The 23,109-nt window shown below is 39.2% G+C and overlaps 1 protein-coding gene across 2 annotated transcripts; it reads left to right on the plus strand.

The window, feature by feature from the left end:
• Nucleotides 1–1,060: 1,060 nt before the first annotated feature.
• On the plus strand, nt 1,061–23,076 carry tp73 (tumor protein p73). Of its 2 annotated transcripts, XM_030733497.1 has the most exons (14): nt 1,061–1,148; nt 2,006–2,101; nt 2,942–3,092; nt 8,888–9,136; nt 16,463–16,649; nt 16,945–17,060; nt 17,685–17,794; nt 17,924–18,066; nt 18,483–18,571; nt 18,770–18,897; nt 19,097–19,251; nt 19,359–19,491; nt 20,827–20,920; nt 21,201–23,076. In XM_030733497.1, the coding sequence occupies exons 2-14, from the start codon at nt 2,043–2,045 to the stop codon at nt 21,597–21,599; spliced, it is 2,013 nt and encodes a 670-aa protein (XP_030589357.1). In that variant the 5' UTR covers nt 1,061–1,148; nt 2,006–2,042; the 3' UTR covers nt 21,600–23,076. The 2 variants fall into 2 exon arrangements, with proteins under 2 accessions (XP_030589357.1, XP_030589358.1); XM_030733498.1 differs by lacking the exons at nt 1,061–1,148; nt 2,006–2,101; nt 2,942–3,092 and adding an exon at nt 7,812–8,052.
• Nucleotides 23,077–23,109: the final 33 nt, after the last annotated feature.

A 23,109-nucleotide genomic window follows, 5' to 3' on the forward strand; every position in this document is an offset into this window, starting at 1 on the left:
TGCTGTAACCCGGGAGTGGCGACACAAAATAGAGACAGGTGAATATCAGAGAGGCACAATGTCATATTTAACACGATGGCGACATTTAAACAAAGTATTAGCAGTGTTTTATTGAAATTACACGGAAATATTTCTTTTTGTGGTAGCATAGAACGCTTCAACAGGAAATGTCGGCCTACAGTTTAAACACGATCATCTTCAAATACAACTAATTATTTCATGTCAATTCGTGCCAATGGACATCTATCTATCTATCTATCTATCTATCTATCTATCTATCTATCTATCTATCTATCTATCTATCTAACTTAACTTGATCAATTAAATAACTTGATCTGTTAAATAACGGGCCAAGTGTAAGTTCTTTGCCTGTGGTGCAGGCTAAGTGAAAAAACTGGTAGGCTGTGTGTCCAGGTGGAATGCCAATTAGGCTGCTCAAAGTGGGGAGTGGAGCTCTGGGGCCATCCCGCTGTCTTTTCTACTGCTCGTCCCGCACTGGTTCTTTGTCAGATCCCCTGTGCGAACATAAGGGTTGAACTGGGATTTTAAAGGCGGCACTGAAGGAGGAGCTGGTGGGACCTGGTTTGTGCGGCGGCAGACGCCGCAGGAACGGCGGGAACTTGCAGCCACACAGCTGATGGAGCTCCACAATTTCAAACAATAAGTGTCCATCTACGTGTGCCCGTAGCTGGTCTTTCAAAGGTGCAGTGTGTGTGTTTTAAGGTAAATGTGGTGGATTCAGTGGCACGCATGATGTGCAAGCTTAATGGCCTCAAGAACAGTTTAAAAAAAAATGAACTGGAGAAAACAGCCTTTGTTCAGGGGACATGACATCACTTAAGATGTTTACTGGGCTGGATATCGTCAATCGATTCCGTACAGACCAAAGTGAAAAGACCTCTGTTACTTAGAGATAAGCTTATAGGCTGCAGTTCTATAAGGCTTACAGATGAAACTTAATCTTCTATAGTTCACAAATTTGTAGAATTTGAAACCTGCATCTGTAGCCACGTTAGCTATAAACATTAAGGATTTGCGTTTATTTATTTGTCGCATCTTTCCAGCCTTGCACCTTTGCCACAGTTTTTGCCACAGTCCTGCAGAGGGGTAACTAAGGAGATGTGACGCTGCCGTGTGCGCAACTCTGGGTAGGCCCATAATAAACTTTTGTAGGACCAAATATGCCCGACAGACATTTCAGTTGGGTGTGTTCAGTAGCGTATCGAGCTGGAGACTTAATGGAAAATCAAGACATCTTTTTATCACATTTCCCGGTAGGCCCGCAGTCCGGATACGTTTCTGTTCCAGGTTTTTGCAAACGAGGCTAAGTTTAACAGCTCGAACCATATTTAACTCAGCCCCCTGCAAACATGCCGGGATGTGTCGAGGACGTTACTACATTTCCACGATCGTGTCATAATTTTAACTTAAAAAGATGACACCATATTTTCTGAATAAAGCTGCGATAACCGAACCGAACAGTGAAAACTACTTCGCTGAGAAAACTAGATCCACATCTATCTGCGGTACCTCGGTTTGCTTAGGTAACTCCAGTTTGAATACATTTTCGAGTCGTGGTGCAGGCGTTATTTTGAGACAGGGAAGGAGGATGTGATGTTCAGCCTTCGAGGAGCAGAAGCCTCCCCTCGGAGTGAGACGATGATGAGTCGGGCAGGCCTGGGCACGCTCAGGCCCCACGGTACCTTGTGCTACCTCAGTGGGACTACATTAGTGCGATCACACCTGGATGAATGCGCGTCTGCGCTTTGAACTTCTGCCTCAAATTAAAAAAGAAAAAGAGAAGAAACTAAAAATGACCATGTATTTGGACTTGTAATTATTTAAATACGTTAACATTTTTTTTTTTTTTGTAATTGCTTCAGTAACCCTGGTCGCTCACATTAAATTGCAATTTTAAATTTGACGGTTAAATAAAAAAAAAAAAAAAAAGCAACTATTGAGATCTTTGTGTGCCTGTCCGTGTGTGTGTTGGTGTCCTTTGTAGAGTGGTCTGCCCCTCACCAGACTACCCATCCTCTAAGATGTCCCAGTCCACTGTTACTGAAGAGGGAGGCACCTTTGAGCACCTGTGGAGCTCCCTGTGAGTGGCAACAACACCTTCTGATACCTGATTTACTTCCCATCATGTTTTCCAAAATATTTAATGGTTGGATTAAAAAATTGAAGTGTATAAGGAGGTAACTGTACAACTTATCTCCCATTACCCAAGAGATTATATTTTATTATAAATCGTGCTTTCTTCCTTTGTGTATGAATTGTATTATGCACTAAAACCTAAGAAATATTGTTAAACTTTTGATGCACATTGGCTGAAATATGTAACAGTATTTCTTGGTGCATAATGCACACATAGAGAACAAAATGAGGAAGCTATCACTATGAATATTACTTATATTAAGATAATTTTTATTTATCTATTTGGGGATTAAAAGTATTTATGCAAGTAGGATATCTTATTAAAATCTCTCCAAATTGCATAGATGGCAAAAAGAGAAAGTGTAGTAAAATAAAATTACTTTTTATTTTGGAGATTTTCTTTTTACTTGGTTGAGATAAGGCAAGTTAAACAAAAGATTCAAAAATCTTCAAATGGGCCATGAAAAAAAACAATACAAAAACCAAACAAACAAAAACCATATTTGTCTGTAGTCTTCCACCTTAAGACAGACATCTAATAATTGATGGCTAGGAATATAAAGGATCATATTAATGATATTCATATTATTGTTCATATTAATCATATTAATGTTATACTTTTATTCTATGACTTACATGTATAAAAAGTTTATTTTTTTTCATTATAACAGTCTTCTTTTCACATCACTGTTTCACACATGTAACACAAAAACACACTGATGCTATAATTATTAGGTGAAAACCCACCTCTCATTAATCAACTCATTCCATTGTGTGTTCACAGGGAACCAGACAGTACCTATTTTGAGCTCCCCCCAGGCAGCCAGCCAGGTGAACAACCAGTGCCGTCTACCAGCAACCCGGGGAACCACCACAACACTGCAGAGGTCTCCATGGATGTCTATCACATGAGAGACATGAATGAGAACGTTATGGTAGGAAAATGAGCTCATATCACACACCGTGGACAGTTTTTTGCTTTTATCTAAAATCTATTGAGTTTTTCTTCTCAGTATTGGATGTGGTAGGTTATCTTATGACACACACATGCACACACACACACACGTACATACATATTTAGGAATGTTATTTTATTTATCTACTTTTTTTGCTACTTGCTTTTTTCCTCCAGTGCTGAGGAGATTCCTTTCTATGTTGTTTCCCTCTCCTCTGTGGCCTTTTCCCTTTATTTCCCTTCTGAGTGCTCTGTAGGGACTGTGGCACATGCATGCGCATGCATCTGTAAGCTGGGGTGTATCTGTCTGTACATTACAATCATGTACTCATAGTGCAGGTGTATTCACCTGCCCAGCTTAACATCCGCAGAAAGAATGCAAACTTTTTACATTCCCATTTGCAAAAAGTTGGGACGTAGTTAAAAAAAACCCAAAAGTGACTAAAATATAGTGCAATGTATTGCAAATCCTTTAAGCCTTGTATTTATTAAAAGTTGAAAAAGAGAAATTTTATTGTTTCTTAAAGAATACAGTCATGTGAAAAAGAGAGTATTCTCACATCTGCTTCAGCTTATTGAGGTTTGTGCACTTTCTTTTATGCACAGCTCTCTTAACATCTCACTAAAGCATTTCAGTTGTGTTGCACTCTGTAACTGGACCATTGCAGCACATTGATTCTTTTTTTTTTTTAGCCTTTCTGTTGTAGATTTTTGCTCTGTGCGAGGGATCATTGTGTTGTTGCGTGACAGCCAAGCTTGGGCTGTCAGAGAGATGGCCTCACATTTGAGGAATTCATGGTCAACTCAGTGACTGCAAGATGCCCAGGTTCTGTGGCTGAAAAAACAAACAAACCATCATCCTTCCACCACCGTGCTCAACAGTTAATATGAGGTGTTTGTGCTGATAAGCTGTTTGGTTTTCTCCAAATGCTGCGCCATGCTTTATGGTCAAACATCTTCATTTTGGTCTTGTTTGACCAAAGGACATTGCTCCAGAAGTCTTGTGGTTTGTTCAGATGCAACTTTGCAAACCTAAGTCATGCTGCCATGCTCTTTTTAGAAAGAAGAAGCTTTCTCCTGACAATCCTTCCAAACAAGCCATACTTGTTTAGTCTTTTTCTAATTGTACTGTCATAAATGTTAGCATTTAGCATGCTAACTGAGGTTTGCAGAGTCTGAGATGTATTAACTCCTAAGGAAGCAGATGTACTTAGTTTTTCACGGGACTGCACAGTCACACGAAAACTTTCTTTCTCACACGACTGTATGTGCTCATTTCGATGTCAAATTGATGCCTGCAGTAGGAAAAAGTCAGGACAGGGCCATGTTTCTCACTGTGCTCTATTTATTATTACAACAATAATTTACTCCAGGCAGACTCAGCCTGAGATGAGTTTAACTGCCACTGTCTTGAAAATGAGATTCAAATTCAAAATGAGCTTAAACATTTAAACATACATTGAAAAATTGATAAAATCAAATTTCTGTTTCACTTAATATAGTGTGTTTTTGGTAGAATATGAGGTTTAAATGATTAAATTGCATTATTCTTCTATTTGCATTTACACAGTCTTGCAGCTTTTTTCTAGGAACAGGTTATGTGATAGAAAAAAAAGGGTTTCGGCTAGACTAGAGACTTTTTCTCATTTCTTACAGGATGCACAGTTGTTGCACAAATGTTTTGATATACACATCTCATTTTGCATACTTGCACATTCCATCTATCTTTGTCTTTCACGTATGAAATTACTTCTAGCCACACTTAGGTTTCCTTCCCCTTCTGATCTGGAATATTGGGCAGATCTAATCTTTATTTGGGCAAGCCTGGGCCTGCCAGGTTGGGTAATGAATAGTCATGAGAGGGGAAAAAAAAAAAAAGGAGGTGGAGCAAGGATTTGTTGTTAGATGCAAGGCAAGTGGGGAAGGCCCAGTAAACTAAGGGAAACAAGTGAAGAATAGAGGCAGGACATCTCTTTTTTCCTCCATCATGCTCTGCTCTAGAGCAGGTTCACCTAGCGATGGAGAACTCAGTTGTTACAGTCACCCTTGAACTGAGTCCTATGAGAGACATCGTAGAAACACAACTTATTTTTCAGAAGCCTTAAGATGCTGTTGGATGTGGTAAGTGAATGAGAGTAATTTGCTGATGTTGCCTCATATTCAACCCTTTTTACTTTAGAAAACGGTTTCACTGCACTTTTAGTGGAGAATATCTCATACTACTTTGTTTGAAAGTTGGGTTTTGTGTAGAGTTTTTCAAATTGATGGCAATTAAACAGATGAAAGTGCAGATCTGGATATGTTCATTACAAGCTGAATGTCTAAGAGGCCGTCTCTGCTTGAATTTGAGCTGCTCCTGAGTTTAAACAGTTTGTTTAGTTTGGGGGTAAAATGGAGATTGTTTTATCACTGTTGCTTTGATAAGTTGGATATATGGAAATTTGGATGATAAAGCATAAGCAAATCCCTCAAACACTGGCACATCCATATCATACCTCGTGATGCAATGAGCAGGCTTCAATAAGTTTTAGATACTGACCAGAATAATAATGTGATAATCATTTTTGCTTTAAAAAACTCTACAGAGTTATGTCATCTGCAGATCAGTGTAAAAATTAATTGTATATCCCATTGCTGCTCTTTGCAAATATCCCCAATAGGGGGCAACCTTCTTACACATCACTCCACACTTTACCTCCCCTCATCCTCACCTGTTTGACATAGCTGGTGTGGTTTAGACATGCTTAACTTTTGATTTGAATTTTTCATTTTGGTCATGCTGTTTCCTTATTTCAGTAAGACCATATGAAAAATTAGGGTATTGTGTTGCTAAGACTTGAGAGTGGCTGTTTAATATTGCTACAGACTTTTAACATTAATAAGTGGTGCTAAAAACAGGCCATTAGAAATGTAACCATCTCTTTATCCTCAGCCTATTATGTTTCACTCATCTTGACAAGTGAAGGTTGCTGCCGCTGTCTTAACTACGTTTCTAAATGTTTTAAGCCTTTAAAGCCTTTCTTTGAGTGGCAGCTACCAGGATGACTGCCCGTAGGGGACATCAGATGCTGCTGGGCTGGGAAGTGTAAACACTTATGCACATCATATCGCACAAACACATTTTACTCACATAGTTGGAGTGGAGGCTTTAGCTCTGTTTCAACTTGTTGTGGATTGAGTTTTGGTATTAAGACCAAGCACAACGCACCTGCGAGTGTGTGTCTCTTTCTCAGTGTGTGTGGGTGTGGGTGTGTGGGTGTGGGTGTGTGTGTGGGTGTGTGTGTGTGTGTGTGTGTGTGTGTGGTGTTTTCTGTTGTTGACACATACACCTGGGCTTCTCTTGTCCCTCTAAAGCCCCTTTGATAATACCTGTTAGAAGGAACATTTCAAAGGTAGTAAGCACTGAGATACTAGAGGGCTGTCAGAATGATTTGTGTCCACCTTTCATGAAACAAACATCAGCATTGATGCTGCTGTCATGCTTTCTAAATAAATGAAGACACACATTTATATAATTTGATGCTATGGATGTGATCATTTCTGTTGCAAGATGAGAAATGCAAGACTTGATATGCATAGTGGTAACTACTGCCTGCACATCTATTAAGCATCAATTGATACTTTTTCTATCTACTTATTTAGCCCAGTTGTATCTTGTACGATGTGCCATGTTGCATCTACCTGAGTTAGAGTCAATGTATGGATCCGAACACCCGCGCATGCGTGCATCCTCATTTAACCTGCACTGTTTGCATTAAGTCTTGGACATTGACCTGTGCTTTTCCTTTCAGCTGCTGAACCATGGCATAAAACACACAAGGTTTTCATATCCTTGCATAACTTTGTTAAATTATGTGTCTGCATTAGTTTTCAACACCTGAAGTTAAAAATAAATAAGTAGAAGAGCTGTGGGGGACGATCATGAGGTGAAGTGATGTGAGATAGTTTCAGGTTATTGTACAAGTGAATAGAACAACAGAAAATAATGAAAAAAGGAGAAGTGCAGTAGTGGACCAGGTAAATGATCATTCAGCTTTCCCACATTCAGCTGTCAGACTCAGTTTTAAAACATTTTTTTGTTAATCTAGTGACACATGAAAAAGAGGCGATCTTCTTCAGATTAATGTATCGAGATTCGTTTTACTTTCAGTCACAGTTTAAGAAAGCTTTACTAGCCCTAGTGTGAGAATTTGTATGTGATATAACTGACAAACTAATTGAATATTACTACCATAATCCACCTTCCCACACAACTCTAGATGGAATAGTTTATTTGTTTGATAATATTCACTGTAATTACTGTATGTTCATGGATGGATTTTGATTTAAGTGAGTTTCATCCCTCTTTATTAAGCCAACCAAAGTTTTGAAGAGTCTCTGCTAATTTAATGTATTGATTTTGGAGGGACGATTGAGTGATGGGGGTATCTGACCCTTGAACTCTTGTTCTTTCATATACTTTAATTCTTCTCTCTCTCTCTCTCTCTCTCTCTCTCTCTCTCTCTCTCTCTCTCTCTCTCTCTCTCTCTCTCTCTGTCAGACCAGACAGTGTTTACTTAGTGCAGGCCTTCACAAGGTGTTTTGGAGCATGTGTGTACATGCGCCCCGGCATTGCCGTCTATGTCCGGGCATGCCATAATTAGAATGTCGTACAATTTTTTGGGTTCCCATCCCTCTTTCCCTTTCTGCTTCTCTCCTCTTGTCTCAGTCTGTCATTTCTTTCTCTCCTCACCAGTCCTCACCTTTCTTCCCTGTCCTGGCAGTTCATGCGCCTGTGTGTGAGTGAGTGTGGCTTGTCCACTGATGCACACCTTGTTTGAACTCTGTGGTTAGGCTCTGGTCTAGCACTCTCTTTGCTTTGCTGTGTTTGGACATTTGGCTGACTGAAGATTTGACAAATGAGACCAAAGCAATAGAGGATGTACTACGTGAAAAAGAAGGTAAAGACTTTTGTTTATGTTTGGTCACCGAGTTATTGTGTGTGTGTGTGTGTCTGATAGAAAGGGTTCAACTGGAAGCTGCCATCTGCGTCAGTTGTTTGACACGTGCACAACGCAGGCAACAGGGATGAATCTGGGAACATGTTTTTACACTAACAATCTAGATTATTTTTGGTTTTCATAATATTATATGCTGGTAACTTTGTCTTGCTCAGTCTCCATTATTTATAGCTTATTTATTGGTTGCATACTGGACTCACTGATGTTCAAATTGTTTTAAACTGAAGAGCAGAAGACAGACTGGGTGACTGTAGCTGGATTTTTGTGTTTTCTGACCTTTCAGTCTTTCTGTTCACATAGTACAACATGAAATCACAGAACAATTTTTTCTTCTACTGTAACTTTTGAGTTAAAAAAAAAAAAAGATACAGGCCTCACATGAGACATTGTGTGTGTCACCAGGCACACTTCAAATCTTTCTTGCTCTCATTCAGACCAGAGAGAGAGAAAGACAGAATGGCAGGCAATTAGGCAAGCACAGATCACTCCTGTGTTTTACAACTTGCCTCATATTGCCCCAAGGAGGATACTGTGGGGACCTCGCTGCAAGCACCATTCACAGATTTTCCTCTACACACCTGTGTGAAGATAGTTTTGTGTATAAATCATATAACATCATAATCACTACCCACATCTCCCTTCCCAGTGTAACCCGACCTTCCTTTAAGCCTCTAAGCCCCTGTCTCTGTGACACCTCTACCTGTGTCCTCCCTCTGTCTTTCCCCTCCCTACCTCTTCACCTCCCTCATTGTCTTTTCTCTTCATTTCTCCACAGTCCCAGTACAACTTGCTGAGCAGCAGCATGGAGAGTCTGGGGAGCCGTGCGACGTCCACAAGCCCCTACAGCTCCGAAAACGCCTCTTCGTCGGCCGTGCCCACCCCCTCACCCTACTCCCAGCCCAACTCCACCTTTGAGGGCTTGTCGCCTGCCCCTGCCATCCCTTCCAACACCGATTACCCTGGGCCACACGCCTTCCAGGTGTCCTTCCAGCAGTCCAGCACAGCAAAGTCTGCCACATGGACCGTGAGTATACACACACACACACACACACACACATAAATTGTTGGGGCTGTGATGTCCAGTGTGTATGTCTTTGCATATAGACTTCTTTTACTCTTTCTAGCTATCTGTCTCCATAAGTGACTACCTTGCACACACATAAACATGCACACAAAGACACTCGTTCACATGGACACTTGTTCAAGTCAGCACATGTGCAGGCGTGCTATGCGTAAGCGAAAGTAGTGCACGACTCAGTGATTCATCTTGTCCTGCACTCACCTTTTGTGAGACTGTTCTGTGGTAGTCTTATGAAAATATTTTTGTTTTGTTTTTTTAAGCATTTCCAACAATCAGTCCCTTAAAAAACAATGTTTGACACTGAAACTGAGTTTTATATGAGTTAATGTTTTAGAGGTTATTTTGGGTTATATATTCTAGTCTTCTCTATTTGAGTGTGATAGATGCTTTATATACTACTTCACTTTATCAATGCAACAATGCATTTTAATAATAATGTAATTACACAAATATTTAGCCTGTGCATTTGTATGTGCATGTTTGGTTCAGTATTCTTAAACTTACTTTATTTTTAAGGTTGCTTGATTATGGCAAAAATCACATAATCAGAATTATTTTTGACCAGTATAGATTATTATTTATTTCCTTCAATGAAATTGGACTCGAAATAAATGTAAACTGAACTAAGCACACTACAACTGTGTATACTGTGATGACGGACATTTAGGGAGGGCTAAAATCTGCCACTTTAAACAAAAGGGGATATTAAGGTAATTAAATGAATGTATTTATGGCCAATGCCATGTTAAAAAATTAGACATTCCATGACTCTCGAAGCCAACTGTAACTGATTTCTCCTAAATCGAATTGGGAAAGAATTTCACTTTGGATGTGATGCTTGCACTCACTCCTGAGTGCCTTGCCTCTTCCACTCCTCTCGAACGTGCTACACTGGAAGCTTTCAATTGGAATTTGAACTTTTGGGACATAGTTTATGGCATGTAAAATAGAAGCTATCAACAGGGACACTATAGAACAATGTAAGCAGTAGTAGAAGTATTACAAATTAGAGGAACACGAGATTTGGGAATTTGCATAGAAGTTGCCAAATGCTTAATAAAGCACACACAACTACTTGGTGATGTGATGGTGGTGAGGGACAGGTGAAACAGAGGCTGTGTGTTGACCTGATGAGAAGTCTCTTGCTCAAAAGGTGTCACCTCCAACTGTCACACAGTTGACCTCCCTGAAATGAGTGAAACAAGAGACAATTCCTTCTGTGTGTGTGTGTGTGTGTGTGTGTGTGTGTGTGTGTGTGTGTGTGTGTGTGTGTGTGTGTGTGTGTGTGTATGTGTATGTGTGTGTGTGTGTGTGTGTGTGTGTGTGTGTGTGTGTGCGCGCGCGTGCGCATTAAGGCCTGTGAATGTGTCTGTGTGATAGATTGAGATCCTCTGCAAATGTGTTTGCTGAAGTTAATCATGCGTGGTAAGCTTCTTCATTCAGCCCTCAGTGATGTAAGAAGATCCTCCTCTGGACATTGGAACGGTGGTCTTTGACCTGCTGCTTTTCTGTCTCTGTCTCTTTCTTTCTCCGGTCTTAGCACACACTCATGGCTGTCACCTCTGGCGCCTAAAGTTTCCCCCTCTCCTCTCCTCTTCTTTGTCTCACTTATATTCTCGTCTATTTCATTAAATCTTTTTCACTGCCAAAACATATTCACAGAAACCAAAGAAAACATGCACAAAAATATTAGTTTGACCTGATGAGTTACTGCTATGAAATGATGCTAAAACTTGTTGTGACCTGTATGGTTTAATGCAATACTTATTACTTTGCTGTTCCAGTTACTCGCCTTTTTATACCTAATGACCCATTTTAAAGTTCAGAATACTTCTTTTGACTTTATTAAGAAACTACATAACATCCAAAAAAGGCTCGTAATAATATTTAGCTTTGAATTTAAGAAAGTCTGTCAGCAGAACTGACTTTTCTCTTTACAACAGCATAAAAATTTTCTTGTTAATTTTTGCTTGCATTGTGTGTGTGTGTGTGTGTGTGTGTGTGTGTGTGTGTGTGTGTGTGTGTGTGTGTGTGTGTGTGTGTGTGTGTGTGTGTGTGCGTGCTATGAGAGGAGAAACAAAGGAGTGTTTGACTGGCACACGACTTAAGATACAAATGATGAGGCAGCAGAAAAGGATTGTGAGGAAACCTGTGATTATTCAGATGCCTCTGCTGCCATTAAACAGGAGGGATTAGAGCAAAAAGAGAGACTGGGTGATTGCTCATTGCTTTGGTGGAGTTTACTGTAATGCTTTGTTTTATCTTGAATGCCTGATTATAAGATTGGCGAATTATAAGTGTCATTATATAGGAGCTATGGAAAGAAAATGTTAAATCTCTGAAATGATGGAGTATGATAATATATGATTTTCTGCTGTACCAAACCATTAATTGCTCTACAGGAACCGTCACAGATGGTTAAAGAAAAAAAAAAGTATACATGTATCACATGTAATGAATGCAGGCATATACTATGTCCCAATGAAAATGACAACATATTTACATTTTACAGAAAAAAAGTAAATTAAGTAATCATCTGAAAATGATTAAAAAAGAAAAGACATTACAGTCAAGCCTCTCAGTATGAACACATTTCTACTAATGGTAGGGGATTACCCAAAAGATTGCATGAGGATTTATGTGTCTCTAATGTGGATGCACATATGGGTGTGCGTATTTATGTGAAATTCAGTAAAAGGCCCAGGTTTGAACTTGCTTGGAGAAAAGGGATGACTATAAGACTGAGTCACCTTGTTTGAATGCAGCAAACAGTCCTTGGGCTTATTGTATATTCCTTGTGGCTTCAGGCAGTGGGGAATACCAGCTGCCATAAGGGTATACTGAATACAATCAGCTTCCTAGCTGCCCTTCTTCATACCCCTCTGCCTCTCACGAGGAAGATCACTACCCATTCCATTGAGCATTTCTCATTAAATCCCATCTTCCCACAGCCCACATTCTCAGTTTCATCAGACTTGCTTCCATTGCTCATAGGGGATTGTCTGATAATTTTCTATCTAATACTATAAGCCCTTTACCTTGCAGTATATAATGGCTTAAACTGACTGTTGTTGTGATTTGGTGCTGTATACATAAATTTGACTTGCCTCAACATTGTCAGTGACTGACAAAATGTTAGGTTGTGGTTTTATAGAACAGGTCATCAGATCAGTCCAATTCTGTTTTACTGTTCAAAAAGAAAGAGAAGAGAAGTCAAGTGAACAGAGAAGAGGAGACACAGTCCTGTTTTTCTCTTCTATCAAAGTATTTCCACATAGAGTTAGTCCATCCAAACCTATGTTAAGCTGCTCTGGTAATCCTTCCTTTGTCTAGTCAAGACAGCATCCATTAGTGATAATAGCTCTGAAGCTCTGCCGCTCTCCTGCCCCTTCAAGATGATACCTCAGCTTGGATGCAGGCAAGCGTCACCATGGCTGGAAATGAGATCTAACACCTTAGTATTGACATATAATAAGACCCCTTTCCATACAATCAGATTTCAGTTTATGTGTGTGTGTGTGTGTGTGTGTGTGTGTGTGTGTGTGTGTGTGTGTGTGTGTGTGTGTGTGTGTGTGTGTGTACAGTATCTGGCAGTAGTAGGAAGGGGTGTGATACACCGAGGATGCAGGCTCAAGCATGCACTACACAGCGGCTTGTCAGAAGCTGCTCTTCCCAGCTATTAGCCTCTCTCCGTTAGGACACACGTCCCAACATGTCCTGCACAATGCATCTTTCCCTTCTTTCCCCATGCATCATCCAAAGCCACATCACCATTGGTTTTCCTACCAAGCATCACATGTGGGAAAGCAGAGTTGATGAGAAAGACTTATCACACATTTGGGATACATGACAATTCACAGGGGAAATATATAAATGTGTTCCTACTGAGTGGACTGATCATTTTCTACTGCAAATGGCTGCAGGGGCTTTTATAGTATGAATAGCTCAAAGAAATCAGCCTTCAGAACTCATATCTTAATTAATTTCCCTGTACAACAGAATATGTTGTTGATGTTCTGTGCTCTGAATTTCTAACATAGCTAAGCAGCATGGAGGAAGCTAATATTTTAAGCATTAGGTCATGTTGTGTGTCCCATAACACTCTGTGTAACATGGTGTTTATGTTAATACTCTAAAAGAGTTAACTTTAAGTCTCCGTGGACTGTGCAAGTAGCTACTTGCAAATCCCTGCGTGTGAGTAGGTTGAATGGTTTAAAATTATTATTTTCACATCTTAAGGTGCTCATATGGTTCCCTCTGTGCTGAAACGCAACTTTTTGGGTTAGAGTTAAACAAAAATGTTGACTAAATTGTAAGATTGGAATTCATTTTAGTTCATCCCATCTTTTATTTTGTGAACTCTCACAGAGGCAAATAGAAACTAGCAAAGAACACGGGAGACTCTCAGGTTTTCTATACTGTATGGGAAGCCAGCTTATACAGCATATGTATGGCATGTCAACTTTGTGTGCCTGTGTGTGTATGAATGTGCATAAATATATTTGATATTTGTTAGGCAAATTTGCAGCGGGCAGGCTGCTGCTTGTACATATGGATGACAGTTTGGCAATTAACACCTCTTCTCAAGGAACCTGTCAGGACCTGTCACCATTGGTCCATTGGATGGATGGATGGATGGATGGATGGATGGATGGATGGATTGATTTCAATATTAATTGACTGTAAAATCCCCCCCAGCCTTATGCCATGACTTTGTAAACTTGATCACACAGGAGCCTTTTAGTGTGAATTTATGTACATTTTTATCCAAGACACACAATAGATTAATGCATACATGAACTACTAATACAGATCTAATATTTTTTTTTGTATTTACTACAGTGAATCAAAAATGGCACACAGACAAAGGGAAATACAATATGTACATTGAAATGAAAAGAAAATGTCTGTCTGGGATGACTGTGGGAAGTCATTCAAGCTCAGTGGCTGAAAGCACCGCTTGCAAAACTTGTCTCCAAAGTCAGAAAGAATATTGTGAGCAATAATAATCTATCACAAAAGGAGTTGATAAAAACATTCACTCATAAAATTGGTAAATAATAGTAAGTTTGCCAAAACGATTTCTTATTATTTTCTAGCACAGCATTGCAGGAAGGGGCTGAAGTCTTGTGCCACTGAGAAGCTTCGGTAGAAGCAGAAGCTTGCCTTAGTTAGCCTTCGCTTCTTTGATATTTGCGCTTAGAGATTAATTATTATCTGAAACAAATTCATCTTCTGAGAGGTTAAAAACAAACAAAAAAAAAAAATCTCTCTGTAGCTCAGCAAAAAATGAGACCACCATTCATCTGAACAACTCCAAACACAGCAGTAAGCTTCCTTTGGTCCCTGCCAAATTTCTCACAGATTGGATGAACGGTTGTAAAGAAGAGCAAAGAACAGGCAGATGTGCGGAAAGAGATTTCTTCATTCATTTGTTAGATTAAGAAATTGTATTCATATAATCTAATCTTTATGTAATTTTTCCCCCCACTTCTGACCATTCTTAATTTCCTTTTCTCACTCACCACAAGTTTTGTTCCAGCTCAGCAACAAAGGAAATGATCACATTTTGGCATGTCCTCCTTCTCTTCTCTGTGTTTTTTTTTTTTGTGTGTGTGTGTTGTGAGACAAAGCCCAACTTGTCCATCACTCAGCATCTCTTGTCTGTACAAGAAGATACACATGGGATACTGTAGTTCTTTTAATAGCACTCCACTTCTGACACCAACATGGGGAGCTAAAGTTTTGTGTGTGTGTGTGTGTGTGTGTGTGTGTGTGTGTGTGTGTGTGTGTGTGTGTGTGTGTGTGTGTGTGTGTATGTACACTAGTCTGTGGATGAGTTGAGAGCTTTCTGTGAAATCCAGGAAAATGAAATACAGAAAACGTAACTTAGGGGGGCAAAAACTCACCAACACATTAATGCGGCGTTTCCTGTTTACTTTTGGCTTCTGTAATGGAGAGATTGATTCAGCTTTGCACAGTAAAGTGATGCCATATCCTGAGAGTTAACATTTTATTCTTTTTCTTATAAATTTGTTACTATACTCTCAGATAATTATGGGCAACACGCTGTAACTGGCTGGGTATGAGCGTGCCCGTTCATCAGTCTCTCTTTCTTATTCCTTCTCTCCATTTTTCTATTTCTTTTTGCTTTCTATGCTCTATAAAATGCAAAGAGGCAAGTCCACGTGGACTTTTTTTTTTAATTCAGCAACACAAATCTTGAGCTTCGTGTGCTGCAGTTACGTCATGCGGTACGTTTTTGGATTTCACACTCATCCTAGCAAGTCCACACAGGAAAGAACAGCCTTTCTAGTTTTGTTCCTCGTAAGTCGTAGTTTGATCACGACAGGAAAGATTTTTAAGATTTTGTGATTGTGTCGGGGCATGTTTGGGCCATTTCATTCCTTGTGATGTCTTCGGGTGCATCTGTAATGGCATTTCTACACATTCATGCAAATGCGCATGTATGTGCATGTTAAAATGCTTGTAAACTGAAGTCTTTGCTTCAGCATATTTTCGTTTCATTTTAACCTAATGACTAATAAGTTTCCTGTATCAAACGCTTTTTTTTTTTTTTTTTTTTTTACTGTTGTTCACTCATAGTCATATTTGTATTAGCTTGTATACACTTGTGGACATGTTTTTTTTTTTTCCAGTTTGTCCTTTTGAACTTACATTTTCTCTCTGTCATCTGCAACATCTCACATTACTACCCACAAACCCAGTCTGTTGGGTAATTATCATTTATTCATGCTAATAACACAACATTTACCTTTACAACACAGACTAAAATTTACTGCTGACTGGCCCATATATTTTCCCTTTCCATTCAACCCCTCCTGCTCTTCATTTGACAACATTTATTCTCCAGTCATGGTTTTATGTGGTAATTAGAGTGTGCTGTGTTCACAACACACTCATTTATCATCATATTATAACCCAGCTCTTTATTTGTTCACCTTGTATTTTGTCTTTTAGAGTCTTCTCTGCTGATAGATGACTTAACAGCTTAAATTGTATGTTATTTCACTGTAAAACAACAGTACCACCTCCTGAAAGATTACTCTTGTTATGACACCACTGCTAATGCAACATTTAAGAATGAAAAAATCCCACTGTTTTCCTCTAATTAGGTTTATGTATAACTATTCTTGAGAGCTTGAGAAGAAAGTCACTGCAGCAAGTCCCCACCCCAATTCCCATTCAACCCGTAAGTTCAGATCACCGATTTGAATCGTCACTGTGTTGCGTTCTTTTTCTACCCAGTACTCTCCCTTGCTGAAGAAGCTCTACTGTCAGATTGCCAAAACCTGTCCAATCCAGATGAAGCTGTCCTCCTCTCCTCCACATGGCAGCATCATCAGAGCCATGCCCGTCTATAAGAAGGCGGAGCACGTCACCGAAGTGGTCAAAAGGTGCCCCAACCACGAACTAGGACGAGACTTCAATGATGGTACAATCTGCTGGACTGTTCTTTTGATCATAACTGATTATACATGCACGTTTTCTACACATTTCATAAAGTGTTTGGCCAATCCAAGCTTGCATGTCGAGTGCGAGAATGAGCATGTAAAATGCAAGAGAGCAACAGAATGCTGAATGCAGCTCACTTACCAGCCACAGGTGTCATTTATAACATTGGTTTTCTGGATGTTATGCTACACAAGCATTTTGTGTACACTGTCTGCCAAGTTTGTTTGTTTTTTTCTCTTAAATTGACCAATTCTCTTTCGTGTTTATCTCCTCAGGTCAAGCAGCTCCAGCCAGTCACCTGATCCGAGTGGAGGGGAATAACCTCAGCCAGTATGTGGATGATCCTGTTACTGGCCGGCAGAGCGTCATTGTCCCCTATGAGGCTCCACAGGTTGGTGGTACATGAGCTGCTGGTCATAACAGCAGAGAAATACAGTGCATTGTATCAGATACCCCAAGGTGCATGAGATACCATAAGGAAATACGTAGAGAAAGACTTTGACAAAATTGAGCTGTCTGAGAAATGTGTATTGTGCAGATGCTTAGACATCACTTTGGTGTTTGGACATCAAGCAAAGAAAAAAGACGATTAATATGATTAATCAAAGAAACAGTCAGCTTCAGTGAAGAAGTTCATATGAGCCACGTCTATAAATAAAGATGCCAGGCATGTCTACACAAGCACAAGGCTCATCATGTCTGTTGAAAAGAATAATGAAAAGTACAATTTCACATCAAACTCACATCAAAATGCACTACAACATCTCCCTCTGGTGGGGAATTGGTGTTTTACATGAACTCGCTTGCTCAGTGAAAAGAACTGTCTATTTGATATTCATAAATCACAGATCAATATCAGCATTTATAAATACTGAGGTATCCTAAACTGGCTTACAGTTTACTTCTCAGTATTATGTATTAATCTGCTCTGATATGAGTACTTACGGCAGGAAAAGGTCCACTGATGAAAGCAGACTACAATTAAAAACTAAAACCTCATTGCTTTGTGTTACAGGTGGGGACTGAGTTTACCACCATCCTGTATAATTTTATGTGCAACAGCAGCTGTGTGGGAGGCATGAACAGGAGACCTATCCTCATTATCATCACTTTGGAAACCAGGGAGTAAGGGAACAATCCATATGTCATATACAAACAGAACTATATGTTTCTTAGAGAACCTACATTTCATCACTTTATTTTAAAATGTGCCATAATTAGTATGTTTTATTCTTTTCTGCATAATCTTTTCAGTGGTCAAGTGTTGGGCAGAAGGTCGTTTGAAGGTCGCATTTGTGCTTGTCCAGGCCGAGACCGCAAAGCTGATGAGGACCACTTCAGGGAACAGCAGGCCCTGAATGAAAGTGTGGCCAAAAATGGGAGTGCCAACAAGCGCAGTGAGTTGAATTAAACTGAATTCCTTGTATGACAGTATTGGTTCAAGGATCACTATCTACAATTATGCACTTAGCATCTTTATGCAACCATGCTTGAAAATAATGGGGAAAAAAATCTGTTTGGTAGCAAAACAGTTAAAAAAATACAGACTTCTTATTCAATTGAATGCTGTAAAATTGTTTATGTGTAATGTAGATGTGAAAGCCCAACTAGGAACAAGGGCTGGAAATCAGCAATAGCTGTAAACTCTGCACATCAGTTTCATGCTCTGTATTGGATCTATGTGAAACTGCATCGTCCCTGTCAAATAAAATTTTATAATAATAATATTAATCATTTTAATTGTTGGTATGCATCATGCTTGGTTGTATGTTGTCCAAAAGTTTGGAAAATTGTTTGTTTCTTTTATCTGCAGACTTTAAACAGAGTCCACCAAACATTCCCAGTCCAAATATTAACATGAGGAAGAGGCGGCATGGAGAAGAAGAGGTTTACTATATTCCTGTAAGAGCTTTTCACACACGTATAACTTATCTAAAAAAGTAGATAAAAAAATAAATTATTTGGACTTTGTATTAGCTTTTTAATGTCAAACTCACAGTTTGTGGAAATATTTTTGCCAATTTATTAAACAGTGGAAATAAATGCATCATTTTTAATGGATGGATTCAGCAGTCATTGCTGTGCTGTGTTTGTGTGCAGGTTCGTGGTCGGGAGAACTTTGAGTTGCTGATGAAGATTAAGGACAGCTTGGAACTGGTGGAGCTTGTGCCACAGCAGCTGGTGGACTCCTACAGACAACAAACACAGCAGCAGCTGCTGCAGAGACCGTGAGTCACTCCAATATACATACAGTTATATTTGGCTCTATACACAAAAGTTGGGTTTCTTACTTTGTTAGCAAAGCCCCACAAAAATGCACACGAAAACTCATGTTTACTTCATCAAACTGCAAAGTGTCTCTCATTCTCAGTAACACTAAGATGAGCTCTTTCTCTAACCTCTGCAACATTCTTCTTTTTCCGTTAGGAGCCACGTAGCATCACCCACCTCCTATTCTCCACTGTCCAACATGAATAAGCTGCATCCCCATGGAGGCTTCAGCAAACCACCCTCAGTCAACCAGCTGGCAGGGCAGCAGCCCCAGCAGCACCACACTGCCCCCTCTTCCATGGCTCATATGGGTGAGTATCTATGTGTGTGATTTATTTTCGAGCTTACAGAGCCATTATAGTATTTCATGCAGGGTTGCTGCTGTTTGTTTTATTGAGCACCTGTTTCTTTCCTACAGGATCAAACATGCTGAACAGCAACCACATGCAGGCAAATGGAGAAATGAACGGTGGCCACAGCAGTCAGAATATAGTGTCTGCTTCCCACTGCAGCCCACCCCCTCTGTATAACCCTGACCCCAGCCTTGTCAGGTACCTCACCCTCCAATGACACTCCTCCTTTACTCTCCTGTAAAAAGGCCACTTGACAATCAGATGCACTTGTTTGGTTAATTGTAAACTAGTGGCATATGGATGCTTTACTTTACTTGGCCGTGTTCACCTAATATTTTGTCAAACAGTGTTTTAAAAAACGTTCTATTTTGCCACAAAATGTGTCAAGATTGAGCTGTTTTGTTTTTTTTTTTTGTTTTTTTGTACATACTGTTGTGGCTGCTTTTGTAAAGGCTTGCAATTAACACTACAGATCTGTAAACACCCTTTGCTAGTGCCATAGTGAAAGCCCACTGGAGAATTGGTAGCATGGAAAAAATGTGTATACAGAGTACAGTTAAAGTGGAAAAGAGCGATAAGTAGAAAGGTGAAGTTCAAAGAGCATCTGGGGTTGTTTTTTTTTTGTTTGTTTTGTTTTTTTCAATTTGGCCACTATAATATCAAAACTGTCTCGTTCCAAAGAACAAAATGAAAAAAAAAAAAAAAGTTGAAGTACTTTCAGCTGGCAGACATAGACAAAGACAGGATTTATTACTAGTGAAATAAGGTATCTGCTAGATGCATCTGCTAAGTTTCTAAATCACATGTTGATCAGCTGTCATTAAATAATACAGCCTAACCACTGCTATGGATTTGTTACCTGCGCCTGAAAAGCAGAAACTGTGTCTTACTTAGATCTAAATTCCTGCACACTGACACTGTGTAAACAGCCATTCTTTGCAATGCAATGCAGCAACTTTTCTTCAAAAGAAATGTTTATTTTCTATTTAATTTAAAAGTATTTTTTTCTTTTTTTATTACTTTTACTTTGTGAGCTACTTTGTCAATGCAGTCATCGGACTTGCTCGTGGAATTTGAACCTTTTTGATACGGCAGGATTTGTCCTTCTTTTTGTTTTGCAAACTATTATGTTGATTAAACCGTTAAACTGTACAGTTAGCTTCTTTTTCCAGTTACTTTGTATGTTACCAAAACTTTAACATTCTTGTATTTATAATAAAGCTTCTTCATCAAAGCAATGATGGCCTTATGAATCATTAATATTGTATAAATGTATGTTTATGGTTTTACTTTTACTACAGCTCTACAGATGTATAGTTTCTGTACCCTTTAAGTGAGATCTGTGCCCTAAATCTCCCACTCAGTGTTTTAAAATAAGCTATAAGAGCTTGTGTACATAATGAAATTACTACAGTAAATGCTGAAAGTACTTTTCATTCGATTTCAGTTTTTCTCAGCAATAATGTTTGTATTTTAGTCCTAGTTTTAGCATATAGTTGTGGTCTAAGCAGGCCTTCTTTTCTCCCCATACAGTTTTCTCACCAGTCTGGGCTGTCAGAACTTCATTGAGTACTTCACTTCCCAAGGCCTCCAGTCTATCTACCATCTCCAAAGTCTGTCCATGGAGGTAACCACTTTGTTCCTGCACATACAATCTAGCAGTAGACATAACAAACATAATAAGAAATGTTACATGTATTTGAGATTTGTTTATATATATATTGACATGAAGCAGAAATATCACATAATTAAGTAAAACAAATCCCAGAGAATTGTCTTAATAAGCAGGCTCTGGATCTTTTGCATTTCCAAGCAAACACATGAAGACACATGTGCCCTCTTATTGCTTTGTGTTTGCTTTTTTGTTACATTCTTACACTCATCCAATGTCTGTGTGCCCTCACTAGGATTTAGGTGCACTAAAGATCCCAGAGCAGTCCCGCCTTGTCATCTGGCGAGGTCTGCAGGACATGAAACAAGGTGCTCCCCTCCAGCTGCCTGCTTCTTCTCATCATCATGATTATCACGGGCAGCAGCTGCTTCGCTCCAGCAGCAACATGGCTGCCTCTGCTATGGCAGCCATCGGGGCTACTGGCGGGGAACTGCAACGCCAGCGGGTCATGGAGGCTGTGCACTTTCGCGTCCGCCACACCATCACAATTCCCAACAGGTCCGGTGTTGTCGGAACATCAGGGATGACAGCTGCTGATGAGTGGGCTGACTTTGGTTTTGACATGCCTGACTGCAAGGTGTCACGGAACAAGCACTCCATCAAGGAGGAATTCATGGAAAGTGACATTCACTGAGACCGAACATCATTTTGGGTCATCTTTCCCCCAAATTACTGTCAGCATCAGCGTATCACAGTGTAACCATGTGAATAGGGTTGTTAAATATGTGTTTAGGTGCTGATGTCATATTTCAATGATCAACTTCCATTTTGATTATGAGACAGTTTCAGTGTGTTCATGAACTTTTCGTGTGCAGTCTGAAGTGTGCTCTTGAACAGCTGTTCCATCTATCGTTTGAAGGTGACATAACAAAGTTTGTCTTTTGTCTTCGAAGCAAAAAACCATTGTGACAATAACATTGTCAAGGCAATGCATAACACACAGTGTGGTCTGGACTATATTTTGGGACACTGAGAAGTGCAGAGGCATTTCATTTTGGGTGCACTGTGCAATAGGTAATAATACCTATTTTTCTTTTACAGCATTTATATGATATCATTCACAATAACACAAATGTCAAAACAGACAAATCACAACATTTTGTGTTTAGATGTCAAAGCAAGTTCTCATTTGACTTATTTATTTTTTTCTTTAAGTTGTCCTTCACTTGTACAAATGTATATACTGTAGCCTGTAAATGTTTTTGATTAGATGTTGTTGGAAATAATGATGTATCTCCTGTTCAAACCAAATGACTAGAAATGGGTAAATCAAACCAACGACTATGGGAACACAATTGTGTATTTTCAGTGGCTATGATAATGTGATGACCTGTGGTTCAGTGTGGTGTTATCATTTAAGCGTAAAAACAAACAAACAAAAAAAAATTGATGGGCTTTGATGTTAATAGTGTGTACACTGACACTTATTATTCAAAATTAGGTGTTGCTTATACTTTTTATTAAGTTTTAGAAAATATGGCGTTCATTCTTTTATAGTAACACAATGAGTGTCACTATAATGGGAAATAAATGGGTAACAAAAAAGCATATACAGTATTATACCCTAATACCAGGGATTTAATTAGATTTGTGAATAGTTATGGTATCCCTGTCCATCAAGAAAACTAGATGAGTAGCATTTTTGTCCTTCTCTTTGTATTTTGAAAACCTTGCAGGGCAAGGGACTGTGTAGCATATCTTCATGGCACTTGTTTGTAGATATTTAATAACATTCCACTTTTATTTCTGGATTACCATCCATGATGATGAATCATTCTCTTATTGCGTTACATGTGCTTGACCTCGACTTGTAGCAGGGGAAAAGATTTGCCTCCCTTTCTAAGGCCCGTTCTTACAAAGAGAATTTTTTGTCTTAGTACAACATATGGTCAGAGAGAGAGAGAGCACTTTAATGCAATTAAATCATTTAGGATTTTCAGTATTATGTATCGCCACAGTGTAAATAAAAATAATTCTCCGTTTTCATATTCTGGTGATTTATTTTTTTCTTTTTTGAAAGAGAATAAGATGTTTACTGTTGTGTTTCTGTTCATGAATGTTCATTCATTTCTGCTGTTGTTGAAATCACGGATTAAATTGGTTCAAATGTCTACCCCTCCTAGTGTCTCTTTTTCAAAGTAATA

This window comes from Archocentrus centrarchus, chromosome 7, assembly GCF_007364275.1.
Source record: "Archocentrus centrarchus isolate MPI-CPG fArcCen1 chromosome 7, fArcCen1, whole genome shotgun sequence".
Taxonomy (NCBI): Eukaryota; Metazoa; Chordata; class Actinopteri; order Cichliformes; family Cichlidae; genus Archocentrus; species Archocentrus centrarchus.

What these genes read in the sequence shown, in the direction of transcription:
- tp73 (XM_030733497.1), top strand. Translation starts at nt 2,043, where the DNA reads ATGTCCCAGTCCACTGTTACTGAAGAGGGAGGCACCTTTGAGCACCTG. An exon ending in AGGACGAGACTTCAATGATG is followed by an intron (nt 16,650 to 16,944) that starts GTACAATCTGCT and finishes TTATCTCCTCAG; the next exon opens with GTCAAGCAGCTCCAGCCAGT. An exon ending in CAGCAGCTGCTGCAGAGACC is followed by an intron (nt 18,898 to 19,096) that starts GTGAGTCACTCC and finishes TTTTTCCGTTAG; the next exon opens with GAGCCACGTAGCATCACCCA.